Genomic DNA, 27,127 nt, shown 5'->3' on the forward strand with positions numbered 1-27,127 from the left:
GGCCAACAATGTTTTGTCCTATTGGTTCCACCACCACCACCACGGCCCTGCTTTCTCCATGCCAAGCATAGTACTCTGAAAGCTCCTGTGTTGATTCAGGTTGATTGATAAGAGGAAATGCCCTTTGTTCTGTGAGTTAAATAGCAGGGGCAAGGGTCTGCGTAATGGGAAACACACTGGTATTTTAAAGATTTGGGGCAGAGATGTTAGCCTCCATCCCACCCCTCTACACCCACTTTCCTTTTTTTTCCCCCTGACAGAACTACAAGGGGTGCTGTAACCACCACAAGCTTGTCAACTCTAAGGATGTCCTGGGTTAAGAGGTAGGGCCAGCCCAACCAGGAAGTGGACCAAAGTAACTGCTTTTAGTAGAAAGCTAAATATGGCAGTCAATTTGAGTATCTTGTTCATTGCCCCCTACATCTGACAACCCAGCTGCTTTACTCAGCTTCCTGATCTTCTGGCTCAGGGCTCTCCAAACCCCAGTCCACAGGCCTGATCTGGGGTTTGGAAAAAGCCAGCCCCATCCTGAGCAGCAACTGGTGCCCACGTCAGTTTGAAAGAAATGCAGCACCATGGCAGAACAGTAAGCACCATTTAGGAGGGGGAGGCTTTTTTGGGACACAGCAGTTTCCCCTTTGGAGACCTTGCTCATCAAGTGATGGGTTATTGCACCGACCACCTACCTCTCCCTCCAGTGTTGCTCCCAGTATAACAAGCCTGCTCCGATCGCTTGTTTTCATGAGCAGTACAGGTCCACCTCCTCCTTGACTGCCAAGGAAGGAGGCAAACCCCCCCCCCACTGCTTCCTTACTTTTATACTCACAAGCTCTTCCTGCTTGTTCAGCGCTTACACCTTTCACCATCACAGAAGGTATTTCCAAGTCACACTTTTAGAGTTCACACATTTTTTATTTGTCATTGTACAACCCATCAAAATACTCAGATGTTGGAGCGGCTACTTTTCTTGGCAACAACAAAACACACCAGAGAAACGGAGGCCAGGGTGAGTACAGCAGTTGCTACAGTAAGTCCAATCATTATATGCACCACCAACTCAGAAGCACCTGAAAAAGAGCCAGTGAGAAACATCAACAGTGCATCACTGGGAGCCAGGCTGTCTTTGCAACTCTCAGTTACATGAATGACTAAAGAGCTCTCTCATTCTTCTATCATGTCTCATAGAGTTCTACCACCAGGGGGCTTCTATTGAGCCCACAGCTCCATAAGCAAGAGTTTGTGGGACTGCCAAAGATGTTCAACACCACCTTAGCAGCACACCTTTTAACTGCAGAAGACATCAAGCCTGCCTCTTACCCCTTATTGCAGGATGCATGCTCCAGTGCATTAAACAAAGCAGGACTGTGAAATGCACTAGAGCAGGGGTGCCCAAACCCCGGCCCTGGGGCAACTTGCGGCCCTCAAGGTCTCTCAATGCGACCCTCAAGGAACCCCCAGTCTCCAGTGAGCCTCTGGAGATTTGTTGGAGCCCACACTGGCCCAATGCAACTGCTCTCAGAGGGAGGGCGACTGTTTGACCTCTCGCAAGAGCTGTGGGACGAGGGCTTCCTCCACTGCTTGCTGTTTCATGTCTGTGATGCAGTAGCAGCACCAAAGGAAAGGCTGGCCTTGCTTTGTGCAAGGCCCTTTATAGGCCTTGAGCTATTGTAATGCCTTCATTCATTCATATAAGGTCATCTTTAATATATTCATTTATGTAAACTTATGTAAATTTATTCAAATTTTGGTTGGCAACCTTCAATCTCGAAAGACTATGGTATAAGCCTACAGCACCCGGTATTCCCAGGCGGTCTCCCATCCAAGTACTAACCAGGCCTGACCCTGCTTAGCTTCCAAGATAAGGGTAACAGTTGCTGCCATTCAAATTTTAAATGTAAATTAATTATTTTTTCCCCAGCCCTGACACAGTGTCCGAGAGAAGATGTGGCCCTCTTGCCAAAAACTTTGGACACCCCTGCACTAGAGCATGCATCTTTTCTTTTTAAAAAAATGGGGATGGCAAGAGGATATAAGGCAGGCTTGTAACCTTCCAATCTGCTTCCCGCTTGGTATCAGCAAACAGGTCAGTGCTGCTCTATCTGTAGCAGGCTTCAACCCAGCAGGCTTGGGGTGAAATCACTCCAAGTTCTGCTGTCCCCCACAGTTCACCTTTCAATGGAAGCCACCCCACTCTGAAGCCGCCCTGCTCTCAGGCATGGTACTACAGTCATCACACCTATCCTCCTCTCTCTACAAGCTACGTACACACTATCTTTAAATTTCTGCATCATGGAAAGGGAGACAACTGCAGGCTAGGAGGCAGCAGACCTCATCAGTACTTTCATCCCAGGAGGGCTCTGAAAAGGTCAGCTTTTAGATCTGATCCTAGTCAATACGGTCTGGTCAAATTCTTTCATGTTGAAAGTAATTGTTCAAGGATCATGTAACCGCTACATTTTTGGAAGCAACACCTCATCACATGGGCCTTCATTGGAACCCAAGTGACTTCACTGTTCTTCACAGAGGACCACATGTTGTCAAGCTGAGATGCTTCCATGGGGCTTGTCAACTCATGCAGTCAGGTGTCATTTTGATAAGCCACAAGTTGCAATTCTGTACACTTACCAGGGAGTAAGGCTCACTGAGCTCAAAAGGGAGCTATGAGTAGACATGCATAGGATTACACTGTAACTTAAGCTCCTACTCATGAACATAGAAAGTTGTAACTTAGTAACACTGGTCCATCTACTCCAAATACATTACTGACCAATGGCCTAGCCTTGCTAATCAAGATGCTTTGTCATGGAATATTGCATGCAAAAGATCACTGATCAAAGATATGTGCTTTACCACCAGGCTACTAGCCCACCTTTAGCTATCAGCCCTTCTGTCCTCTGATCTTCAGGAAAGTGCACTGAAGTCTTCTGTGCCTCCAGGATGACAGGTCCTACCATGAGATCAGTTTCTGCTTTTCCTGTCGAGTCATCACCTGTATGATAGATAAGTCCACAACCATTTTAGCCTCAGGGCATTTTCCTCCTATAGGGAAATTTGACTGCATGGATTTCTAGACAATCAGTTGCTCCACTCATAGAACTTACCATGCATGAGAACATCTCTCCGAAAACGCCCTCCAAATCCTCTCCAGCGCTGAGGAGTTCTTTGAGACTGGCCACAGTTTCTTGCCTCGCAACATCTGCAGATGTCGCCAATACCTTCAACAGGGGACCAACTGCAGAAAAGAGAGGGGCATAGAGTTCCTACTGCAGTCAGTGGCATCGCTGGGGTGTGTGGGCCGCACCGGGTGATGCACACAGGGGAGTGACGCCCACTGGGGGTGACATGCTAAAATCGTGGTGGTTAGGAGTAACCCCATCATGTTACATACTGATGGATGCAGAATTTTGAGCGGAATGCAATACAAAAAACCAGAGTGAAATCTCCTTTCTATCAAAAGTTATGGCCAAAAAACTGGAGAACAAAAAATGCATGGATCCCTTCTGGTGGGTCTTGGACACATTGTCATTCTAAAAAGTGGGTCCCAGCACTAAAAGTTTGAGAACTGCTGCAATAAGGTGTTAGTAAGTTGACACCCTTGGGGGGTGTGACACCATTAGTGACCAAAATCACTAAAATCATAATTTGGAAGAATAATACCATCATATATCAATGTGTCATTTCATGCAGAATGTGTTCTCTATTTGTTCTATCAAAAGGTACAGCCAAAACCAGTGGGGGCGGAGTGATGGTACATCACCACACCCACCACCTGGGGTGTTGCCCCGCCCACTGCATGGGGGTGACGTGCTGGCATCCTGCACCGGGTGACACGAACCCTAGTGACGCCACTGACTGCAATGTGGTCTCATTACCCTGTGCTCTGTGCCACTTTTCACCCTACTCACGTGTTCCTTGCTTTGTTGTAGGAGCAAGCCTTGTTCAGAGGATCTGGGGACTGGTCAGCTGCTGAGACTTTCAAGTGGCAGGTAATGTAGATCTGAAGAAAAAGAGGATAGCAAAGGGCAGTTGGCCTAAACTTAAGATAACCTGTTAGGTGTTCCAGTCTTCATAGATTACACACCAAGTAACGCAATATCACAGTCCAACTTCGTAGGTACACCTTCCCGAAATAATCAAGGAATCCTTCTGCAGGTTCTGTTAGAAGTTTAGCTGGTAGTGAATTAAGGGACTTTTCCTGGGGGCAGCCTGTATGTGGAATACTCTAGCACAGTGGTTCTCAAACTCATACCAGAACCACTTTTTAGATTGAGAATCTGCCAGCACCCATCTGAAGTGATGTCATTAACCTGGAAGTTATGTCATGACCAGAAGTGCCATCAAGCAGGAAAAGTTTTAGCACCCCCCCATACAGCAAAAATCAAATTGATTAATGAAGTATAGAAACCTCCTAAACCTCTCAAGCAGTTGCTAATCTGTTTTTTTAAAATCCCCAATCATCCCAAAAGATGCAATCCTATCCATACTTATCCAAGAATAAGCCCCATTGACTATTGTTGTTGGAAGCATATATATAGCAGTCTGTTAAAGTACAGATCTGTTAACATTTCCCCAAGTGCAGTCACATACCATGGCAGCATCCAGTATATTAAAAATAAGATTGAAATGAATGCGAACCCACCTGAAATTGGCTCATGACCCACTTAGTGCATCCCAATCACCCACAGTTTGAGAAAACACTGCTCTGGCAGGTTGACTCCTTAACTTCCACTGGCTGAAAAGTTACTTCTTCACTTTGGGTTCAGAAGTCTGTTGCCCATTTGGATAGTTTACACACTATTTTCATTCACTTGCAAACTGCAGGAGCTCAGCTGTTTGCAGGGCAATTAGCAGCTATGATTTTTAAATAGGGCTTAAGGCAGTTATCTGATATTTCCACTACCTGTGTTTTCATCGGAGGCTCTGCAAGACCCACCAGAAATCAGGTTCCCACCCACAATTTGAGAAACACTGCTCTAGGACTAGTGAGTCTTTTGCTCCATAGATTGCTTCTTCCCCATAACTGCTTGTATGCCCTGGCTATACTAAAGTGTAGAACCACAATTTGAAAATATTCTTTCTTGCTTTTTACCACACCTGCAAGCTGGATCACCAGTGACTCCTTAAGACTTGATTTTAAGGCTCCACCCAGCCTGCAAGCCAGCAGTTCAACATCCCTGCCAGCACAATTTGTCCTACTTGTCAAAGGATATTCTATTCCACTAAGCTGAAGGCCAAGTAGCCATTTGCTTGTTTAGAAGATGCATACTTCAATCCAGAAATGCCTTCTCTTTGGCAAAGTGTTGGAGGTAGGACACAATTCAGATTAAGACTATGGAACATGGGAAGGTTAGCTCCTTCTCCTATTTCTGCTGGAGCTCATCCCCTGAAGCTGCCAGTGCTTCAGAAGGAAAGGTGATTAGCAGAAAGCTTCCTCCTGCCTCCATGTACCACAGTCCCAACCAGGGCTACCTCTCCCACAGTCTCTCCCGGTAATTCGCGATAGCCAAGAGGAACCCTGCCGGCAGTCATATCCTGGATCAAGGACACTGCATCTTCTTTGCTAACAAGGTACTACATCAGCCACTGAAGGCAACCCACACTACACCTGCTATGCCTAGAAAGCAGGCTCCATTACAAAGCATCTCACCAAGTCTCTGGCATCTCCTGAAAACCTGAAGGCATCTACAGTGAACCGGAGGGAGTCTTGTCTGATCCTTGGGGACACAAAGGCCGAAGTGGAATCATCCAACCTCCCATCAATCAGGCATCTAGACACAAAATTATGGACGTATTGTCAAGATTACATTACAAGACAGATCCACACAAAGTTACTGTTCAGCTCATGAAACTATCTTCTAAATAGTTTACAAAAAGCCTTGAAGCAAACATTATTATGATACTGTGCTGTATATACACAGCCAGTTTCTACACCATTAGTAGACTCACTGGAGTCAGTGGTTATCCAGTGACCAGGGCCATGACCGCAGGCTGCCCCTCCCCCCACCAGCTGAGATGCCACGCCTGCCTCCCTTCCAGAGACACAGAGAGGCTGCGCACACCCTCCCCGGCCCTCAAATGACCTTTTATGGGCTTGAAAATGTCACTTCAGATTTCCTCAGTGAAGCCTGATGTTTTTCGGCCCTCAGAGGCATTTACGTGGCCTGAGTGTTGGGGAGGCAGCATACTGCTTCCTGGCCCTCAGTGCCTCTTAGCAAAAGGTCCCGCGTGCCCAAGGGGCACCACAGGAGGGTGGATGGCAGCATGGCACCATGCCACAGCCCAGCACCCAGGGCATTTGTCCCCCTTGGTCCCCCCATTAGGTACACCACTGACTGGGGCCAGACAGTCAGGTGCCACTTTCTGTTGCACTGTTCCATTTCAGAATTCAATGCCACATTAGAAGAAATCTCTTTTGTACAACAGCAGCAGAGAACTGGTTCTAGCCACTAAAAGCAGACCAATGAGGTTGCAGCATGATGTAGTGGGAACTTTAAAATGCAAGAGCTCATCACGAAACACCCCCCCCATAGCTCTGCCTCATTAAGACAAGAAAGCCAACCTGAACACACTATAAAGAAATCTTTTCCCATCCCCTGTAGCTACACCTCCAATTACTCTGTCATTCATAGTAAAGCAAAAAGGAAACCAGATACCCATTGAAGTCAATTATCGAATATTGAGGAGAGGAGTCCCTATCTGGGTTCGGGGTGGCCACACAATTGTCAATGAAGAGTCTCAAAGCCACATGGTTCTCTGTGTGGACATCAGCCTGGATGTGCATGGTATCTCCCAGATGGTACCTATTGGAAGGTCTCTCAGAACTCCAATCATCTGGAAGACAAGTATTAATAATGGCTTCCATCTGGAGGCACTCAGGTGTCCCCATTACAAGAACACTTGATTGAACACAAGGTCACTCCTTTTGTCCACTATGGTGAGCAGCTGTTGTAGTTGTAACTTTAACAGTTGTTACAACAAATAGGTCAGCAGGAGACCATTGTCCCTCAGAAAATTGCTTAAGACACAGGAGCTCTGTCTCTAGGTCCAACACCTGTACAGCCCCTCCCGCACAACAAGCTGCATTTTGAGCAGTAGAGGAGACCCCCATTAGCATCCTTGTATCACCCACTGGTTGCTGGACTTAGCTTTTGCAGGTCAGGACAAAGTTAATGCATCCTGTTGAATACTCCTGCATAAACAAACTCAGTTCTGCACATGGAAAGAATCAGGGAGGAGGGTTTAGCCTAGGCCAGTGTTTCTCAAACTGTGGGTCAGGAACCACTGAGCCAGTTTCAAGTGGGTCACATAGCACCCAGTTCAGCCACCATTGCTAATACAGAGCTGAACACAGGGTGCCAAACTGTTGGGCAGGGCAGGCTCCCAGTGGGAAAGAGGCTTGGCACTTTGCCCTGAATAGATGCTTCTCACCCCTTTTAGCCCGGGACCCACTTCCGAGAATGACAATCTGTCTGGGGCCCACCAGAAGTGATGTCGGCAACCTGGAAGTAATGCCATAGCCAGAAATGACATCAAACAGGAAGTGACATCACTGTGATGTCAGAGCCAGAAGTGATGTCATCAAGCAGGAAGTTCTTGCCTAGAAACTCAAACCGTAAATGACAAGTATTCCAGCTCAGAAGCTTCTTCCAGTTCTGCCTGCCCTCGCTACCATTGCTATCAAGCAAAAACTAAGACATCTGGAACAAAATATCTGTGTACTTGCTTCTGTCTTTATTTACAAGATCTCAAGCTACTTCTTGTATTGCGCTTGAAACTAATGAACATTGATGTGGCTATTGATACTGTGTTCAGCACTAGCCAGAAAAAAGTGCACCCTACTCATCCACCTCAATACAAGAAGTAGCTGGAGCTTTTGTAAATAAAGGAAATAAAAACAGTAGTATCCCCCTCAGGAGAAAGCAGGGATGCTTCCCCACATCTCCCCCAAGCCTACGCACGTCTACTCAGAATTGACTCACATTATTGGCAATGGGGCTTACTCCCAGGTAAGAGTAAACAGAATTGCAGCCTAAGATAGAAGTAAGAAGAGGGGAAGGGTGCACATCAGAGAAGCGGCTGGCTGCTGTCTTGGCAGCCAGGGATTCCCCCCTCACCCCAGCAAAGATATAAAGAGAGGACATGCTAGCCAGTGCAGGAAAGGATCATGGCTTTCCGAGAGGGAGAGGTCATGATGCAGAGAATGGCAGTGGGGTGGTGGTGATGCTGCTTTCAAGGCAGGCTCACAAGAGGGGAGATCACATGGGTCTGCCTCTCTCACCCAAGCCCTGTGTTCAGGTCTCCGTTTATACTCTCCAGCCCAGTCCAGCTGCAAAGGGGGGGGGGGAAGCTGCTCTGTCTTGCAACCCCGAGGCAGCCCATCCCATCAAGGCAGCCAAGCTGACAAAGGTTGGTGGGGAGAAGCCTGGCTGGCTCATCCATGTCTCTCCCGGCCCCGCTTTCTGGGCAAAAGTGGCACACTGCTTTCTTTGCACATGTGCAAGCCGATCTCAGTTACATCTCAATGCTGGGAAGCTTAAAATGGTGATGCCCAGGCTTTGCCCACTTCCAAAATGGTGCCGCCTAGGTCTTTTGCCATCTTCCAAGATGGCTGCCGCCAGCTTCTCGCAACCCACCAGAAATCGGCTCGTGACCCACCAAGTGGGTCCCAACCCACAGTTTGAGAACCACTGATGTAGGGGCCACTACTAGATGCTATCCTCCCACCAGATCCTCCACCTTCCCTATGGGCTGGCAACATCACTGGGTCTTCTCCAGGTCTGGTTAAAGCACCTTCCCCACCATGCAACAGGGCCAACATGCAACACTCAAGACAGTTTTTCATTTTTCATTGCAGGGGAATTTAATTAGTCAGAAGGCCCAGGAACTCAATGGAATGGCTCCAGCTTCCCCACAGTCAAGTTGCCACTTACCCTTCATCAGACGCAGGGAGAAGGCCAACTTCTCTTCTGCAGAGATTGTAGAGCTGAAGGGAACCCAAGTTGGCTTGATAGCCTTACTGCTCACATTGTCTTTCCTGGAATAGAAGTCTCAATTGTTAAACCAGATCCCAGAACCTGCAATTCCAAATCAGGAATGGTCAAATGATCTCTCACCTTGGATAGTGACACTCAATAGGAACCTCAGCTGGGTTGGTCCTAACGATAACTGAATTACTTCCAGGAGTGGGTTTATAGTAGAGGCTTATGCCATAGACCAGGGAGTCTTGAGTCATCTGGAGCAAGAATATACAGAACAGCTGCTAAATCAAGCCAAAGGCTCATTTAGTCCTGCATCCCATTTCCCCCTTTGTGACCCACCAGCTATCTCCAGGAAGTCTATAAGCAGATAAAGGCATCCTTCACTCTTAACAGATGCAAGCAGTAATGATATGCTCTAAAGCCAACTAGAGACATTTGATGTTTATACACCAGGACATCTTCCGATAAATATGTCTCCAGGGACAGCATCAGAGTCAGACAGGTTAGGCACTGGCCAAGGGTTCCTTCCTTAATCTGTCTGTTGCTGTCCCTGGAGCATCTTTCCTAAACCCACCACCATTAAAGTTGCCAATTTGCCCAAGTGGTCCAGTTTCTTCAGTATTCTCTCATGTAGAAGGGCAGCAAGCCCTACTCTCTGACCACTTGGGGGCCACCACAGGAGTCTGGCCCCTACCAGATCCCCCTCCATTTTGTTATCTCAGAGGATTATAGCCCAGTGACCAAGCACCCACTTCCTCCATAGACAGTACCATGCTCAATCCCCCAGGTAGGGCAGAGAAGGACTTTTGCTTGGAACCCTAGAGAGCCATGCCAGCCAATATCAACAATACCAAGTTACACAGATTAATGGTCTAAGCCTAAAGAGAAGGCAGCTTCCTACAACCATTACAGTCACTTAAAAAAAAATGTGAAATAAAGAGGACTAATCCCCCTCAGTACACCGAGGCCTTTGAGATTAAGAGAAACCAGGGCTCCTTTGATGACTTTGAATTGAACAACTCCCATTTTTCATTCTGCAGAGGTTTCAAGAGCAATATTAAGCCAAGCTCTTTCCCCTTTCTCTCCCATATCATTTTGCTTGCTATTTTACAACAAATGAGGACACAATACAGTCTTACAGCCATAACTTACATACAGAATGCTGCCACATTCATGCAGCCCAGCTTCAAAAATGACAATCTCCTTTGCATCATCAACAGAGGTGTACTGGCAACCAGAAGAGCCCAAACTCAGGTCAGCAGCTTGGATCAGCTTTCCAGTCCCAAACAGGTCCCTGTTCACAGTCACCACCACCTGAGCCTCTCCACACTGCACCACAACAGGAGTCAAGTCAGACAATGCCCTTGGCTGGGAGACATCCACCTCAGCCCAGGGATTGGATCCAGACAAGGAAAGGCCATAAGGCTGCCTCACAGGGGGGGCAGTCCTGGCAGAAGGCCTCCAAACATTTGGGTTTCTGGCAGAGAAATCCCAGGGGTCATAAGGCTCTGCTACAGAGAGCAGCATCCAGAGGAGTCCACCACTAAGCCAGCTTGACAACCACATACTGACTCCTGAAACAAACAAGTCACTTTAAAGAAAAAAAATGACCCCCTAAGGATATTTATATGCTTCAAGCCCAGGCCCTTAACAGGTGTCTGAGATTGTAACTTGATGACTCAGCTTTTTCTCCACTACCAGGGAAGAATGACTAGATATGAGCCTCAGCTGAAGATCCTGCTGGTTCTTTTGGCTCTCTGGGACCCGATTCTGCAAACACTTGAGTCATTGACAGGGAGAAATTAGGATGATGCTGTCTCTGCTCCTGACTTAGCCACACATTCATTTGAACAGCACCTATATTCATCCAAGTTGTACATGCGTGGGATCTCTCTTAGCAGTTGGGGAACCTTGCCTAAGACAGGATCCCCCATTGCACATATATAAACACACAAGTTGCCCAAGTCCCCATGAGGTTCATGGGGTTCAAGTCCCCATGAGTTCATCTGTCTGCTGAAAAGCATCCCCTCCCCAGGAGAAACAAAGACAAGTCACAAAGGGAGCCCCAACTACAGTCAGATAAACAGAAGTGCTGGTAGCTCACTGCACAGGGAATCAGGAGGATTAAAGGCTCAAGCCTATCCAGCACAGACAAGCTAATAGTGTGCAATCCTATGCTTATTCAATTGTATTCAGTGAAGGTGTATTCAAGGGGCTGGGAGACTGTCAGCCCAATCCTATGCATGTCTACTCAGAAGTAACCCCATTTATAGTCAATAGGGCTTACTTCCAGGTAAGGGTAGATAGAATTACAGCCTGTAGCACATGAACCAATCAGCAGGAGCACTACATGAGCCAAACATTGGGTTTGCATGTAACACAAATTTCCTTTTGCTTTGTGGCTGGCTTCTGTTGTGTGTTATTCCTGAATTCACCATGGCAGCAGTGAACAGACTGCTGTGAGCATATGTCCCCATGGAGTTGGAGAATGGAAACAATGCAGACTCTGAATTCAGGCAGCAGAAAGGTCCCCTCCCTTACCTCCAAAGTCTCACCTGTTTGTTGGCAACCTTCAGTCTCGAAAGACTATGGTATCGCGCTCTGAAAGGTGGTTCTGGCACAGCGTCTAGTGTGGCCAATTTGGGAGTGACAATCCCTTCCACACTGGGAGCAAGTGCAGTCTATCCCTGGTCTGTCTCCCTGGCTATGGGCCTTCCTTCTTTGCCTCTTTGCCTCAGACTGTTGGCCAAGTGTCTCTTCAAACTGGGAAAGGCCATGCTGCACAGCCTGCCTCCAAGCGGGCCGCTCAGAGGCCAAGTCTCACCACCAGCACCCAAAGGCTAGCCTCAGAGCTGGCCCAAAACCTCCTGCTACCTGAGATGGCATGTCAAATGCAACCCCCCCCCCCCAATACCAGCCCCTGTTTCTCCCACTCTGTGGTTTGGAAAAGGAAGCGTGGAGGACAGGAGAGTGGGGGGCTCTATAAACAAAAGGATTGAGAGGTGGAGGAGCAGTGAAGCTGAGCAGGCAGAAGAAAGGAGGAACCCTCCAGGAATCTGCTGCCTGAGACAACCACTTCAGTTGGCCTCATGGATGAGCCAAACCCGGCTAGTTCTCAGATGTGGTGGGACTTCATTCTGACTATGCCAGGCTACCACCTGCAACCCTCCTCCTTCTAAGGGTTTACGCCATGTCCTTTGCCATGTTTCTCAGCCTACAGGTTGTGACCCCAATGGGGTCATGAAGCTTTGTTTGGGAGGGAGGTTGCAGTAACACTTCAAAGCCCATACAAGAAAGGGCTTGGGTCCCATCTGTCATGAGCAGGTAAAATCTAGGCCCAAATCTATGTCCATCTTGGAAATGCAACTGCCTCTCTGCAGCTGGTGAGAGCTAAATAACTGGTGAGGAAGGAACCCGTTATCTGCTTCTCAGTAGCCAGGAGAACTAGATAACACAGTGGTTTTCAACCTTTTCCATCTCAGGGTACACTGACAAGGCCCTAAAATGGTCAAGGCACACCATCAGGTTTTTGACAATTGACAAGACACCCCATGCTGGGGCGGGGATCTCATATCTTCCCTTGGCACTACTAATAAATTACCTTCCCCCAAATTCCTGTGACACACATGTGGACCACTTGCGACACACCAGTGTGCCATGGTACAGTGGTTGAATATGACTGAGATAACAGAATAGAGCCAGGCCTCCTTGCAGGTTCAAGGACATGCTCATCAAGAAAGACTTACAGCTGTGTGGTTTCTGGCTGGGAGGGGTAGATGCAGTGTCTGAAGGTAGCCTACTTGCCCAGCCTTCCAGAAGTTTTTGACCATTTTGCATCTTGGATGGCTGCCTCAGGTGTAATTATCATAAGGGTATAAAACAGGATCCTCAGATGACGAGGTACTCTCTTGGACTGTCTTTTGCCTGCTGCTTATCTTCATGTGGGGTTGACTTCTGGAATGGGTGCCTGGTTGGTCAGGAAGCTTGGGACCTGTTTGCTTCCTCTTATGGTTAGAAGAACCTGGTGACAGATAGGGAATAGTGTGGTCTAGGAAGCTAGTTTTAATTTAGAAGTATTTCTATAAGTCTTTAACCCATTTCTGCCCAGCCCATAGGTGTGAACATTTGATCCCTGTTGTGTAAATGCAATGTTGGGCAGAAATGGCTTAACTCGTGCGTTGCTATGTTGTGTAGCATTAATCTTAATAAACCAAATATAATAAATCAAAACGTACTATAATAAAGCAAAATATATTTTACAGCCCTGTGTTTGGCTGTGAGTGCAGAGGAATGGGAGTTGGCTATCCAGCTTAGCTGCTTGGTCTAGCTTCAACATAAAAAGTCCACAGTCCTGAGGTCTGGGTCTTTGAGGGAGCAAGGGCCTACTTGTGCTGTTGTTAGCCTGCAGAGACTCCAAGAATCTGAGCTGAGGAACTGGTGTAATCGGAGCCATGGCAGTCCTACCAAGATTTGGTACTCTGTGATTTGGTTTATTTGGCTAAGAACTGTGCCTTGCTATCTTGAGGTACATTGTGTTCCCCTTGCGATGTCAAGGACTGGAAGAACTCTGGAGGCCTGATATTTTAAGCTGAGATTAGATCCCTTAAATGCCCTGTCTATCTAAGAACTAAAATGGCCATGTAAGCCTCTGGACTGCTGTGGGATGAGACAGTGGGGTCAGGGGTGGAACACCCATAAAGGTCAGGTGCCTAGGTTGAGGACCGGATCCTTATCCTCACCATTCAATAATGGTACCGCATTATCAGAACGGAGTTCTTGATACAATCCTACACAGCCTCTTGCTATCTTGCCCTGCAGCTCCTATGACCATTCCTACTTGGGCCGCTACCTCACAGGATCGTTGTGAAGCCACAAGAGGTGGGAGAATTGGGTCCTGAGTGAGATAGGCTGTGGGTCCCCAGTCATTTTTTGAGTTGATCACTATCCTATGCCATCAGAATGCTTCTCCCCCCCCCCCCCAAGACATAGGGCTGCATGTTCTATATGGCTTGGAATCAGGATATCTCAAGTACTGCCTTCTCCTCTATGAACCTGCCTGTGTAACTGTTACCCTGCACATGCCCAATCTCATCTGATCTTGGAAGCTAAGCAGGGTCAGGCCTGGTTAGTACTTGGATGGGAGACCACCTGGGAATACTGGGTGCTGTAGGCTTATACCATAGCCTTTTGAGACTGAAGGTTGCCAACCAACTGTGGCCATCTTTGCTGAGGTGCCCCCATTTGATGGGAGCCAGGCAGCTGATGGCCAAGTGTCAAACCACAGTGCACAAGTTGCACCGTGCACAAGTTGTAGAACATAGAGCACTCCTTGGGCTATTGCCCCGGCACCTACACAGCTTCTAGGTGCTGGGTGAACATGTTTCTTGCTCAGAGCTTCTTCAATGGCACTTTTTGTCTTTGGATGTTTATTTTATACTTGTCAGTGAATTGTCAGAGGCCATTGGTTGATCCCACCCAATCACATGAAAATCTCACTGGAAGGCAGAAACGTTTTCAGCCTTTTGATTGTAAAAAATGAATGTCTGTAGTACCTTAATCAATAGTTACCTCTAGCACCAATGTTGTCTTCAGACCACTGTGTATGATCGTGCTGGGCTGAGACCTCCCGACCCTTGAGGCAACACACCAAACGCTGTCCCCCTTACCCAGTGATGTGTCCGCCTCTGTTCTTTTTCTCCAGTGTTCTACCTTGGCACTCTCCTCCCTACCACATTTTCTCTTTTGTTCTTCCTTTTCCAGTTCAGAAATGGAAGGAGAATGGGGGCAATGGAAGCAAGTAAATGGAGAGATGGGCATTCCCCCCCCCATTTTCTGCCTGAGGCAACTATGTGGAACATGGCATGATAGCACAGAAAAATGAATTTGATCCATATTGGTATGCTAAATTAACACAGAGGGTCAATCCAGAGTTTGAAGATGGGAAGGAATCCTTTCTTTGGAAGACCTGGACTGATAGGCCATCTTTTACTTTTGATGCCATCCATGTTTCAGTGATAACATATCCTGCATAATCTTTTGTAATACAGCATATAAATCTACCGCTGGGAGATTAACTGCATTAATAAAACTTTCAATCCCTTTTTCAAAGCTTCCTCTTTCATTATTGGAAGATTTTTTTTTCTTCTTGGGAGAGGCATAGGAAATAATTTTCCTTCTCATTGTTACTGTGAAAGCCTCCCACTTATAAAAGCAAAATTTAGTACTCCATTAATTTCAAAAAATTCCTTCAACTATTTGAATATTAACATTGTCATCATTTAAAGAAATCAAAATGCCATGGGTAATATGACTTAGGGCCTAATCCTATCCAACTTTCCAGCACTGATGTAGCTGTGCCAATGTGTGCTGCAACCTGGGTGTGTGTGTGTGTGTGTGTGTGTGGCAGGCATGGGGGCCTCCTCAATGTAAAGGAGCACTTGGTCCTTAGTTCAGGGCTACATCAGTGCTGGAACACTGGATAGGATTTGGACACCCAGGCTCATCTAAAAATTGGAAGCTCAATATAAGAGGAGCATTATCAGGTATTCTATTTCAGTGTTTCTCAAACTATGGTTAAGACCCACTTGGTAGATCATAACCTGATTGCTGGTGGGTCCTGCAGAGCCTCCAATGAAAACACAAGTGATCAGGTAACTAATTGCCTCAAGCCCCAAGGCTATTCAAACATCAGCTGCTAACTGCCCTGCAGACCTCTGAGCTGCTGCAATTTGCAAGCTTGTGCAAATGTAGGGAGATAAAATGTTTGAGCATCTTTTTTCTTGTTTTTCCCTAAGGCTGTCAATAATAGGTAGCGGATAGTGAAGGTTGGGTCACAACTAGCCCTGCGACTCAAGCCTCATTCATTAAGGCTGCCTCTTGAGAAATGGATTGAGTTTTTTCTAAATATAGTACTTATAAATAAAATTTCTTTCTACACTTTCTACTAATAAGTTACTAGGGAAGAGCACCAACATTTTACTTACAAATTTGGATCCTGCTTTATCTCCCCAGTGAGCATTCATTCGAAGGGGCTAACAGGCCACAGAAATAAAAATTACCTAAAAATATCATTAAAAGCCAGCAGTAAATATGGTGTTCTAAAAAACTTCAGCTGATCCAACATTGAAAATGAGTAACAAGTGCAGCCTAATACATGACTATTCCAGTCTTAAGGGGAATGTAGATATTTTTGCAGTCTTGATATCCCCTGAAGTCAACAGGCAGGACTTAGTTAACTTGCTTTGCAGATATTCAGAGTACAGCTGCATATGGCAATTACATACTAGTAAGAAAATGTTGAGGATCCCTGTTTAGGGTAGTGATTTTATTTAGGCAACAACTCTAGCTTAGACAACAATTGTTAATAGACTTACAAACCGCAAATGACATGCAAGGGCTGAAGCCAACACAGAGAATGGCTTCTGCAGGTGGGCACTGGACGAGGACCCCTACCCAGGCCCACCTTTGAAACCCTCCAGAACTGGTTTCAAGTCAAGAGACTTCTGTTGCCACTGTGCATAGTCCATTCAGTAATATGGTACAGATGTTACTATCACCTATCAAGTAGCAAAGTTTGCTAAAGCCGCAAAAAGGATCCGTGCAAAACTCCATAAATCTTAAGGATGAGTGTTTTTATTGGTTATAATATGGAGTATCTCCCCCTACCCCTGCATTATGGGGATCTCTAAGAGAAGCTCTGATTGGCTAGTGGACAGGAAAACCCATCACTTGTCACTGCTAAACTTGGAGGTGAACAGGAGCCCAGTTCTGGACTTTGGGCCAGATCTTCCAGCCAAATGGTACAAGCACAGTGCTCTCAGGTGGAATGCTTTTCTAAAGTCATAAATGCACTTAGTATGCAGACATTTCAGAAATAAGTAGACAAGGGGAAAAAGGTTGTTACAGTTTATTTAGAACTACATCTAATATCTATATTACAGACACTCTTTAATCAACAAAGTGTGGAAAAATTGCATTTAGGTGGGTTTGAATAGTCTGCTGTTAAAAGGTTAGCCAGAAGGTTTGCGGTTAAAAGGTCAGACCAAAAGACAGGTAGGGGGAGCCAAGCAAAGAACAAAAGTTGCTCCTTTGAAATGAAACATGGAATAAGAACAGGCTATTTGGAAGGGACATGCATGCCAAGTCAACAGTCTAGCCCTTGGCATGATAGCAGTTTTCATAATTACATACAATAGTGCACCTGTGCCAAGGTCTCATTTTACCACTGCCTATATCCCCAGAATTCTGGTCTGCCTGATCTTGGGACATTTGACACAGGACCCAACAAAGCCCAGGTGTTACCATGGAACAGTATCCTATAACAGCCACTCCTGAAGTCTCAGTGGCCCCTGAAATCATACCTGTAACCCAGGCTAATCAGGTTCATTGCCATGACCATTTAGCCAGAGGAAAAAAATCATTCTGTAACTGTAGGGACCTTTCTGCATGCCTGGTTTCTGCTGCTCCCAACTTTAAGTAGAGACACTATGAAGTGTTGACTAATTGGAGCCATTTAAGATTATGCATTTAGTCAGACCATCACTTGAGCATCAGATTTGCAGACAAGCTTCACTTGCTCAAATTTCCTTAACAGGGTGACTGCTAAAAGCCACCTTTCCATGCCAGCTCTTAGCCCAGTCCGCTAGTTTCTACACTTGAGACAGTAAGAAATATTAAAAGATTCAATAAAAAAAAGACTGTACTGCTTCAGGGGAACTCTGCAAAAACTCTCAACATAAACCACCAAGAAGGACAAAAGGCCAGTCTGCATATTTGGGCTGAAGATGCTTCAGCCTGAAGCTATTGACAGAACCAGCTGCCTCCTTGCATTTTTGCTTGGGGAAGGGAGGGGAAACTGCCTTTCCTAGCAATAAAACTTCACTTTCTACTTTTAAGACACCCAGTTATGAACTGTGGTATTTATAAAGGGAAGTCATTATGCATTGGAGATGCCCATATCCCTCCAGTTTTATTTCAAGACACAGGTAGCCTCAAGATACATCATGCAATTTTGCTCAAGACCAGTATGTGTGGTCCTTCATATTGAGAAGTCACCAGTAGATGCTTTCCCCCCATCTCCAGTGGTCAGCAACTCAGGGTTTAGAGACCATGATGGTCACAGCTACAGACAAGAGCTCCTTCTTGAGACACATCCCATCTTCATTCTCTAGCCTAGAGCCTTTGCTGGCCTGTGTTGTGTCTGTCATCCTCCTGTGGAGATCAAGACCAATTTTTACAGCCGTCTAGAAATTGCACACAACTTTGAAAAAAGCATTAGGAAGACAATAGGAAGACTTAAACTATGCCTGCTGGAGAGAAGTTCTCCTTCAACTAAGGATTGGCCATAAAAAGAAATAGATAAGCATGAGATTTCCAGAGTAGGAATAACAGGTAGTCTATGGAGTTCACCAGCACAAGACAATGATTACCACTACGTTGCAGTTTTCAAAGTCTAATTAGACAAAGTCTACCAATGGCTACTAGCCACAGTTGAGTACTCCAGGCTCAGAGGTACTGCATCTCCAAACACTAGCTGCAAATGCATAATAGCAAAAGAGGGCTACATTGTCATCCTTTGCTTATGGACTTCCCAGAGCATTAGACTTGGCACTGGAGGATACAGGATGATGTACTACATGAGCCTTCGGCCAGACATGATAGGGCATTTAGTCTTCTTGCAGACCAACTAGAAGCTTTTTGTTACTGGAGAGCTTTGCAGAAGTGATAGCCACTGCTCATTGCTAGGTAGAGCCTTGGCATTCTGGCACAAGACAAGATGCTTCTTCAGCAACACAGGCAACACCTAGTTTAAGGCTACATTCTTGTTTAATGGCAAATATCACCAGCAGAAAGAGAGCACCTTAGGTTATATTCCCCTCCCCCATCAGCAATGCTTATGCATCTAAATCAAGATTGTGTTCACAAAAATTGTTTAGGTCTTTGTAAGCTGCATCTAGGTTCTGACCTTTAAGATGCCATTTGATAGAAAGATAAACAGCTTAGCCAGTTTGCCACCACACTGCTCCAATGTCAGCTCTTCGGTTAGCCGTAAGCTAGCTTGTGGGCCTCTGTCCAAGGTAACCTCCAGGTTGGAGACACAGAGGGATTTCCATGTGTTCTTCCTAGAGCCAGCTCAGGAAAACTGGCACTACAGAAGCTATATTCTTATGGGCTTCCAGCTTAGTTTTTTTATCTAATGCAGTCTAGATGTACCTCAACAATAGAGTGGAATCCTGGGTTATCGAGTTCAAAAGTCTCCACACCAGCTTCCAGGTCACCTGCTCTGGTAATGATGATCTTGTCTTTCCGCCCAAGTATTTTTGGCTTGGGAGAGAAGAAGGCATCAGTCCAGCAAGTTATGGAGTACAGTCTAACAAGCTTCCAGGTTAAAAACAACATTCCTTGTAGCAGTAAGTTTGGTACAATCAAGACAATAAGCTTTTCACATAAAACCATGCCACTTCCAGGTAACATATTCAGTATGTCATTTTCTATACAACCCAAATCTGATGTTCCAAGGTTTTATATTTGCAGAGATAGTAAGATGGTGTTAACTTTGTATTTGGGAAAGTCTGCACAGATTTTCCTTCCACATCAAAACACATGCTCACACTTCCATATATCATTAAGTGAAATTTGACACTGGATTAGTCAACAAGATCATCCTTCACACATTGTGCAAAGCCAAGTTGCAACAGTTTTGGTCAAGGGTTCTCATCATGCGGAAATTATATACCACCCACCAATACCTTAGAGCAGTGGTTCTCAGTTGTTTAGCACTAGGAACTGGGACCCACTTTTTGAGAATAAGACTTTGTCAGGACCCATCAGAAGTGATGTCGTGACCAGAAGCGACATCATCAAGCAGGTAAATTTTTAGCAATCCTAGGCTGCAATCCTACCCATACTTACCCAGGAGTAAGTCCCATTTACTATCATGGTTAAAAGCATATACATAGTAGCCTGTTCAAAGTACAGATCTGTAATATTTCCCCAAATGCAGTCACATCCCATGGTAGTATCAAGTCTAATATATTAAAAATAAAATATTGAAATGAATGGGGACCCACCTGAAATTGGCTTGCGACCCACCTAGTGGGTCCCGACCCACACTGCCTTAGAGGCACAACATCCCCCCTCCAACTCACTTGCTACTATCAGTTAAGCCATTTCTGCCCAATGTTGCATATATGCAACAGCGATCAAAGGTGCATATCTGTGGGCTGGGAAGAAATAGGTTAAGAAACATAAAACAATCTATTGATTGTAGGAGTACATGAGTAGGTGGCACCAATTAGGGAGAAAACTCAGTATACTTATGAAGCCAAGTGTGCAGGGCGGTTAGTACTCAATTGACTGGAGATTGTTGCCACCACAACATGTAGAGGTTAAGCAGACCCCAGCGTTGGCTAGGAAGAATACCATCTCTCTGAAAGCAGTGCAATGGGGACTAGCACTCAAATTTTGCTTTAGCTGCACCCCATTCTCAGGAAGTGCAGTACATGTATAACTTTTCACCTCTAAAAGGAGTTGCAAAAATTCAGGTGAGCAGATTAGAATTCATACTACTATGAAGGTTTCTTTAAACACGTTAACAGCCCTAACAAGTTTTGGCCATACCAATCTAGTGATCCATGCTCAGAGAGCTGCACCACCCTTACTAGTGCATTTATTTAGAAGATTTCTATACTGTCTTTCCCCAAGTTAGCAAAGTAGCAGCCTCCCCCTGTGATGATGCATGGGCTTCTGGACTTCTAGGGGAGGGTTCCTCTGGGTGCTGGGAAGCTCTCCCCTAGCTTATCAGCACATCCTCCCCTATGCCAGAGCCCGGTGCAGGGCTTTCCGCTATGGCCTCCAGTATCTTAGTGCTGGCACTGCCAATAAGCATATCCCAAGAAGCAGCTTTATATAGTACCTGCCAGTTCCCCTTTTGCTCCTCCTCCTAAATATTGCTCCTCCTCCTAAAAGCTTTTAGGCATGTTTCCTGCATAGCCACAAAGCACCACCTCTAGTTAAAGATTTAAGCAGCTAGTTGATGTGTTGTAATGTAGCCAGTCCACTTGGTACAAATGAGATCTGCTGCAGTATTTGCCACGTTTGAGAAGGACTGTTCTGGAGAAGACAGTAGCTACACTTTCCACCTTGTTTAACCAAGACAGTCTTACCAGCAAGTTCAAGACAGGAATAGCAATTATGGCCAAGGCACACATAACAATGAGTGCTACACCATAGCCAGGGACACCAAGACTCGTAAAGGGAGGCTCCAACCCATCACCTAAAGAATAGAGAGAAAGTCATGCAACAGGCAAAGAAGAGATTAACACTTTTGAGACTGCTCATGTGCTGCCACAGGTTATCATTCTGGATCCCGGCAAACATCTAAGGGCACAATCCAAACCAGCGCTGGTGCAGGCAAGCCAGGAGGCTTGCGCTGCATCCAACGTGGGTTTCTGGCCAGCAGCGGCTCAGTCAGAGGCAAGGGGAAGCTCTTCCCCTTACCCCTGGGTAAGGGCTGCTGGCCCCAATGGGTCTCAGACCTGTGCCACCTCTGGAGGTGGCACAAGTCCAAGGAGAGTGGAGTGGCTTGAAGTCACTCGGTTCTCCACGGGGGCGGGAGTTGGGATCCGGCATAACTGCCAGGGGGTTATGCCAGCCCTCCCCCCACCCAGAAATGCCCCCCTCCCACCTCCTCCCCACCCACCCCCCCCATACCAACCTTTGCTGCTTGTGTTGGCGCGAGTGCGCTGGCACAAGTGGCAGGGAGGAAGCCGCCACAGAGGCTTCTGCTGAGCTCTGTACATCGGCGCATCTAGATACACCAACACAGCTTCCTCCCATGGAGGCGCAAACGTGCTTTACGGCATGTTTGCGACCCTCCCAGGGCTCCTATGCTGGCATAAGTGCCAGTTAGGATTGCGCCCTTAATCAATTACTAACTTGGTGTCTTCACAGATTCCTCTTTTGATTCTTGGGAAGTGCCAATGATCCAGCAGCAGCCTGCACAGCAAGTGGGAGTGAAGATGAGCAAAACTGTTTGCTCAGGTCCCTTTTGGTCTTGCTACCATCATGGAAGTTTGCCTCTACTTAAGCAGTCTCCCAACACCTTGGATCCCACTACTTGCCTGGTAGCAGGGTAGAGTGGGACTGGTTAGGCACGAGAAAGAAAATCTAAGAGGTTTCTTTAAAAAGATTAAGCAAATGTGTACAGAGGTCAGACTAAAAATGGACTCAAGCCTGTCTTGCATTTAAGGAGTTTAACAGTATAGCTAGACTTGTTCTCCATGTTAACTTGGTTCTAACGTTCATCCACAATTCAGCTTCAGTCTTCTGGTTCTCCCTTGTTGAATTGCTGCCGGTGCTGCGTCACCAAAACTTCCCCTCCAGGAGGACATAGGCAAGTGCGGCTGAGCCACAGCACATTAATACATTGTCCTTCCTCTGCGATTTTGTCCAGTTCCATTTTTCCAAAGTCGTGTTTATCAGCTTGCCAGTTCCCCCTCAAAGATTTCACTTTCCCAACCATGGTTTTATTTCCTGGGCTGATCATCAAGTCTGTCCAGGGCTGAAATAAAAGTAGCATTTTCAGGTAGCCCTTTGTTCAAGTGCAAGATGGGGGACGTTGCTTCCTTCACACTCTGTTCGGGGCCCATTGTGAACAGAGAATCCAAGTCCCAGTGTGGTTTGTAAGTGACTAGGAGCAGGGAGACCTAGGATCAAGCCGCGACTTGGCCATAAGCTCACTCAGTGACCCTAAGCAGTTTTGCAGGGAACTGGTAGAAGAGAAACCTGTATACTACCCAAGCATCTTGGAAGAGCAGGACAAAGCCTGCTCCATCTTTACTCCAGGGTGACTATCTTGAGGTTACCACCAAGACAAGCTGCATTTAGATATTGCTTTCTTAAACTGGTTACCTGTACTGATCTGGGATCTTTAATCAATCTGCCCAGCCAAGACACAGCAATGGAAGTCTGATTGTTCTGGATCAGTCCAGCCTGCTATGCAGAATGCTTTCAGGTCATGTTACAGGTGGGTAATAGAGGCAAAGTTGTTTTAGGCAAGTCTAAACTGACAAGATTCCAATTGTTCCAGTACAAGTTCTGCAGCATACATGTACACAGGAGGACCATAGATTTGAGGAAGCTATAGAAAAACTGTTCCAATAGGCCACCGAGAGGTTCACATACCTGCTACAGTGAAGGAGAATGGGTCCACCTGAAGGCTTGATGCAGCTAGGTAATCCTTTGGGCCAATGGCAAGAGCAAGCGTTTTGAGGACATCTTTACTACTTGGAGCAGGATGCTGGAATATCACATCTCCGTGACACATCAGAGAACCACCCCTGTAGCAGAAACAGCAAGGCAACGTGATGCTTGAAGTAATGTACATTTTGGATAGGCTAGCAGCCTTAGCAACTGGTTGACACTTTAAGCATCTTTTACAGAATACGTTCTGCTCTAGACTTGAGCCATTCGTGCATGCTGCTATATGAGGTTTTTAGAGGATTAAAAACCAGAAGTTCCCACCCCAACCAAACTGTATCAGCCCTTGTCATCCATGGGTTTGGTACCTGCAGATTTCACTCACTGCAGGTGCCAACCCCACATTTGAAGAGCCTCAGAATCCCTCCTGGATGTATCCAAAAGGCACATCCAGGAAGTCCTTTGAGGGCTTTCTGCTGACCCCAATATCCACAGAAATTGGTATCAATGGGTGTCCAGGAACAGACCACCCATGGATACAGAGAACGCACTGTATTTGAGTTATTGATCTAGATGGGACCTATGAGAGAAGCCTATTGCAGAAGCCTGTTGATCAACCAAAACAGTGCCTCTATTAAACAGTGCATTGTTTTTAAAGGTTACTATGTTTATGCCACTATTTTGGCAAATGCTTTCCTGCTCTCTCCTATGAAGGGACTGCCTCTTCTATATGGCTGCTGCTGAAACCCATCTATTCATCACCCAAGATGAAGGAGATGTACTTTCTTCAAAACCATTTTAACCCATTTTTGCCTGGCTCAAACTTTACACATTGGGTCCCTCTTGCATATATGCAATGTTGGGCAGAAATGGCTCAATATGCAATGTTATGCAGGTTGCTTTAAGTCATCTTGATATGGCTAGTTTTTTGTAGTCGGAAAGTGTCAAACCGCCATCGGTTTGATGCACACAAGTTGAAATGTGACAGCCTACACCATGCAGGGCGACACTGCCCCATCAGTCTACAGACATTCAATAAGAACCCCCGTCCCAGACCAGAAATCGGCTAGCTGCAAAGAATGCTTGCTACAGAGTTAGAGCCTTGCCATGGTACTTGCTAGGTAGCATCTAGTTTAGTGCCTTAAAATGTATCGCATTAAAAAAGCAGTAGCCGACAAGGGAAAATAGCTCTGCTACTTACGTAATCTCTCGAATTTTCACCTGCAGGAAATTTTTGTACTGCCTCAGTATAAGCATAAGCTAGAAAAGAAACGTTTTCTATTGGTCATACTGTTTTAATCACTCTAAATCAGACATCTTTGCAACATTATCTAGGGTGCTTTAATGGCAGTCACACTTCCTCAGTAGTTCATCACATGCTTTATATCAAGGTCTAACCCCTGGTGTTTAAGTCAAGCAGATTAGGCAACAGGTGCTGGGAAGATATTTCTGTCCAAGATCCAAGCATCACTGCTCTTTAATTATCAGAGGCATTTCATATCATTTCCAAGGAGGGAGGGAGACAATGCAGTCAGCACTTTTGTGCTTGTTTTAACACAGGCAAGCACTGTATGCATTCATCTTTACAGTGACAATGTGCCCATCCTTCAAAGAAGATTTAAAAGCAGTGTATGTAAGGCCCAGCAAATCTTTCCATCCACACAAAGGTCCACCAGTCCTTCACAGGCCTTTAGCACCATCATATTCTTTCAGGCACAAACAGTATTCTAGTGTTCATGTTTTTAGGCTTACCACATCAGAGAGGTCCCTGGCAAGGGTCCTGTGTTCAAGAGTAGAACGATCCAGTAGCTTCTTGTTGACCTCTCTGTTGGTCACCAAGAAGGAAAATGGAAAGACCTGCAGACCAAGCCTTGACCCTGGAATGAGAAAGCATTCTGTTAGATAAGCAAGCTTCATCACACTAACAGCTCTGAAATGGCTCAGAAGAGACTTACTGACCATTGACAGAAAGAGATGAGAGATCGACTGAGTAATTCACAAGCCCTCTCAATGCTTCCAGAACCCAGCGGACATCCACATGGATGGATGTATTAATGTAGGCCTCTGCAGTTATATCCAGGTCACCTTGGCTATTCCTACAGAGAACACATCAGGACAGAACACATACTGTTGATTCAGAGATCTTTACTTTAACAGGGCAAGTTTTAAAGCTTATCCTTTAGCCACCACCACTGTACGCCAAGACAACACCAGGATCTTTAACATATACAGCCACCCCTGACTTCTGCTCTAGCAAACATGTACTGCACCTTATTGCAATCCACTGAAATGGGTAGGAGTCAAAACACTTTTCCGCTTCGCTGCATCACACACACCCCCACAACATGACTCAGTACTTGTCTTGGAACACAAGCAATGGGAGGACCTTGCAAGGCTTTATTAAAACAGGAGACAGCCAGTGGTAGCCAGACTGCAAGAGTTCTAGCCTGCCCAGGATGGATAGCTAACCATCATCATTGGCATCCTTCAGTCTCGGGAGACTATGGTATCGCGCTCTGAACCATAGCTAACCATAGTAGCATCGTAAGCATAAATGCACGTCAGGTGGATGTTTGGATAGCTTCTTCATCTAGGAGTGCCTTACTATTTGTTTACAGGAAAACCTGTAATCTGTGTCCTATTATTGGGGACCAATACTTTTGAGCATCCTGCCTGGTTAAAAGCATACAAGAAGGGGGCATGGCATGCAAATAGTTTTCTACAGGGGTTTTTGCACAAGTCTGCTTGCTATACAAAGGAAGCAACACCTCAAATCCCCTTTAAGTTAGGAATAACTCTGTTACCAGACACACCAATACTGCAATTCTCTCAGAGAGGCATCCAGTGGCATTCTACATTCAGCTGACATTTTAGGGTTCACATGGCCAAGAACCACTGAGAGTAGCCAGCATAGCTCCTAGGAGTCTGTCCTCTCAAAAGTCTGAACTTCTGACGCAAATCTTGCCTCTCCCATGCTTAGCAGGTTCAAGCTACTTCCTCAGTTTCCACTGCAATATGGGGCTAATACTACTTTACAGACACCATGTAAGATCTCAGCACATATGCCGTGTGTGTTGACACACTTCAGGTATTATCTGGTACTACTACAAAGCTAAAAGTCTGTGCGCAAGACTGATCTACGAGTGTCATGGCTATTCCTTCAGTGTTGCTCCTCCCCATAAATACAGAGCATTAGGCCTCTCATTGTAAGCTCTTCAACAGGCATGAAAATGTACTCAAGTACATACCCAACTTGATCAAGGATGAAGTCCTGCACTTGATACTGGGTTCCAAGCAATAGGATGACCTACAGGTAGAAATCAGAGTGCTATTTAGCCATTCTTCAGCTTGCTGATGTCAATTGAGGTTCTGTTCTTCATCACAGATAGGAATGCAAGTGCTCAAACCCCTTACGGGCAAGTTATATAACCTAATGCCCCCCATATCTTGATCCCACCAGAAAGTCTATTTCACATTTATGTCAAGAAAAATCAAATAAGAGTGAGCCACATTCGTTAATGCAGTTTTGTCCAAGGCCACTCTGTACATCAAGAGCTAGATGGTAAAACATAATACAACTGATTTGGACCAGGTATTCTTGAAGTAACCCCAGCCCACTGAACACATGCTTAAAATGCATAAGAGCCCTGGTAGACCGGGTCAAAGGCTCATCTAGTCCAGCATCCTCTTTTCTAGGGATGCCAGCCAGATGCCACTGGGACGTCCACAAATGAGATCATGTAGAAGGTGCCAGGTGCAAGTACCAGGTAAGAACTCAGGGAGCAAGTGATGGGAAAACCTATCTGGATCTCTAAGGAGTTGGTAACACTGAACTCGATGGACCAAAGGTCTGACTGTACATATATAAGGAAGTGTATGTTCACTCATGAGGGTGCCTGCTCCCACACAAGCCTTCTTTCAATTAAGATCTTGATTAGGCTGATTGCCTA

General features: G+C 45.9%; 1 protein-coding gene and 1 pseudogene across 1 annotated transcript in view; one reads left to right on the top strand and one right to left on the bottom strand.

The window, feature by feature from the left end:
- Positions 1–942: 942 nt before the first annotated feature.
- LOC136658662 (zona pellucida sperm-binding protein 3-like) overlaps positions 943–27,127 on the bottom strand; it is a 29,867-nt gene continuing 3,682 nt past the window's right edge. The window contains exons 2-16 of the mRNA XM_066635462.1: positions 26,426–26,484; positions 25,137–25,273; positions 24,930–25,054; positions 23,163–23,217; positions 21,143–21,252; positions 19,191–19,301; positions 10,131–10,403; positions 9,114–9,232; positions 8,931–9,034; positions 6,654–6,831; positions 5,648–5,768; positions 3,906–3,997; positions 3,102–3,232; positions 2,870–2,989; positions 943–1,067 (exon numbers count right to left, since the gene is read on the bottom strand). Of these exons, the coding sequence (XP_066491559.1) occupies positions 943–1,067; positions 2,870–2,989; positions 3,102–3,232; positions 3,906–3,997; positions 5,648–5,768; positions 6,654–6,831; positions 8,931–9,034; positions 9,114–9,232; positions 10,131–10,403; positions 19,191–19,301; positions 21,143–21,252; positions 23,163–23,217; positions 24,930–25,054; positions 25,137–25,273; positions 26,426–26,484 (1,860 nt within the window). The remainder of the gene's footprint in view (positions 1,068–2,869; positions 2,990–3,101; positions 3,233–3,905; positions 3,998–5,647; positions 5,769–6,653; positions 6,832–8,930; positions 9,035–9,113; positions 9,233–10,130; positions 10,404–19,190; positions 19,302–21,142; positions 21,253–23,162; positions 23,218–24,929; positions 25,055–25,136; positions 25,274–26,425; positions 26,485–27,127) is intronic.
- LOC136659777 (5S ribosomal RNA) lies at positions 14,033–14,151 on the top strand (annotated as a pseudogene).

Source organism: Tiliqua scincoides, chromosome 8 (genome assembly GCF_035046505.1).
Source record: "Tiliqua scincoides isolate rTilSci1 chromosome 8, rTilSci1.hap2, whole genome shotgun sequence".
Taxonomy (NCBI): Eukaryota; Metazoa; Chordata; class Lepidosauria; order Squamata; family Scincidae; genus Tiliqua; species Tiliqua scincoides.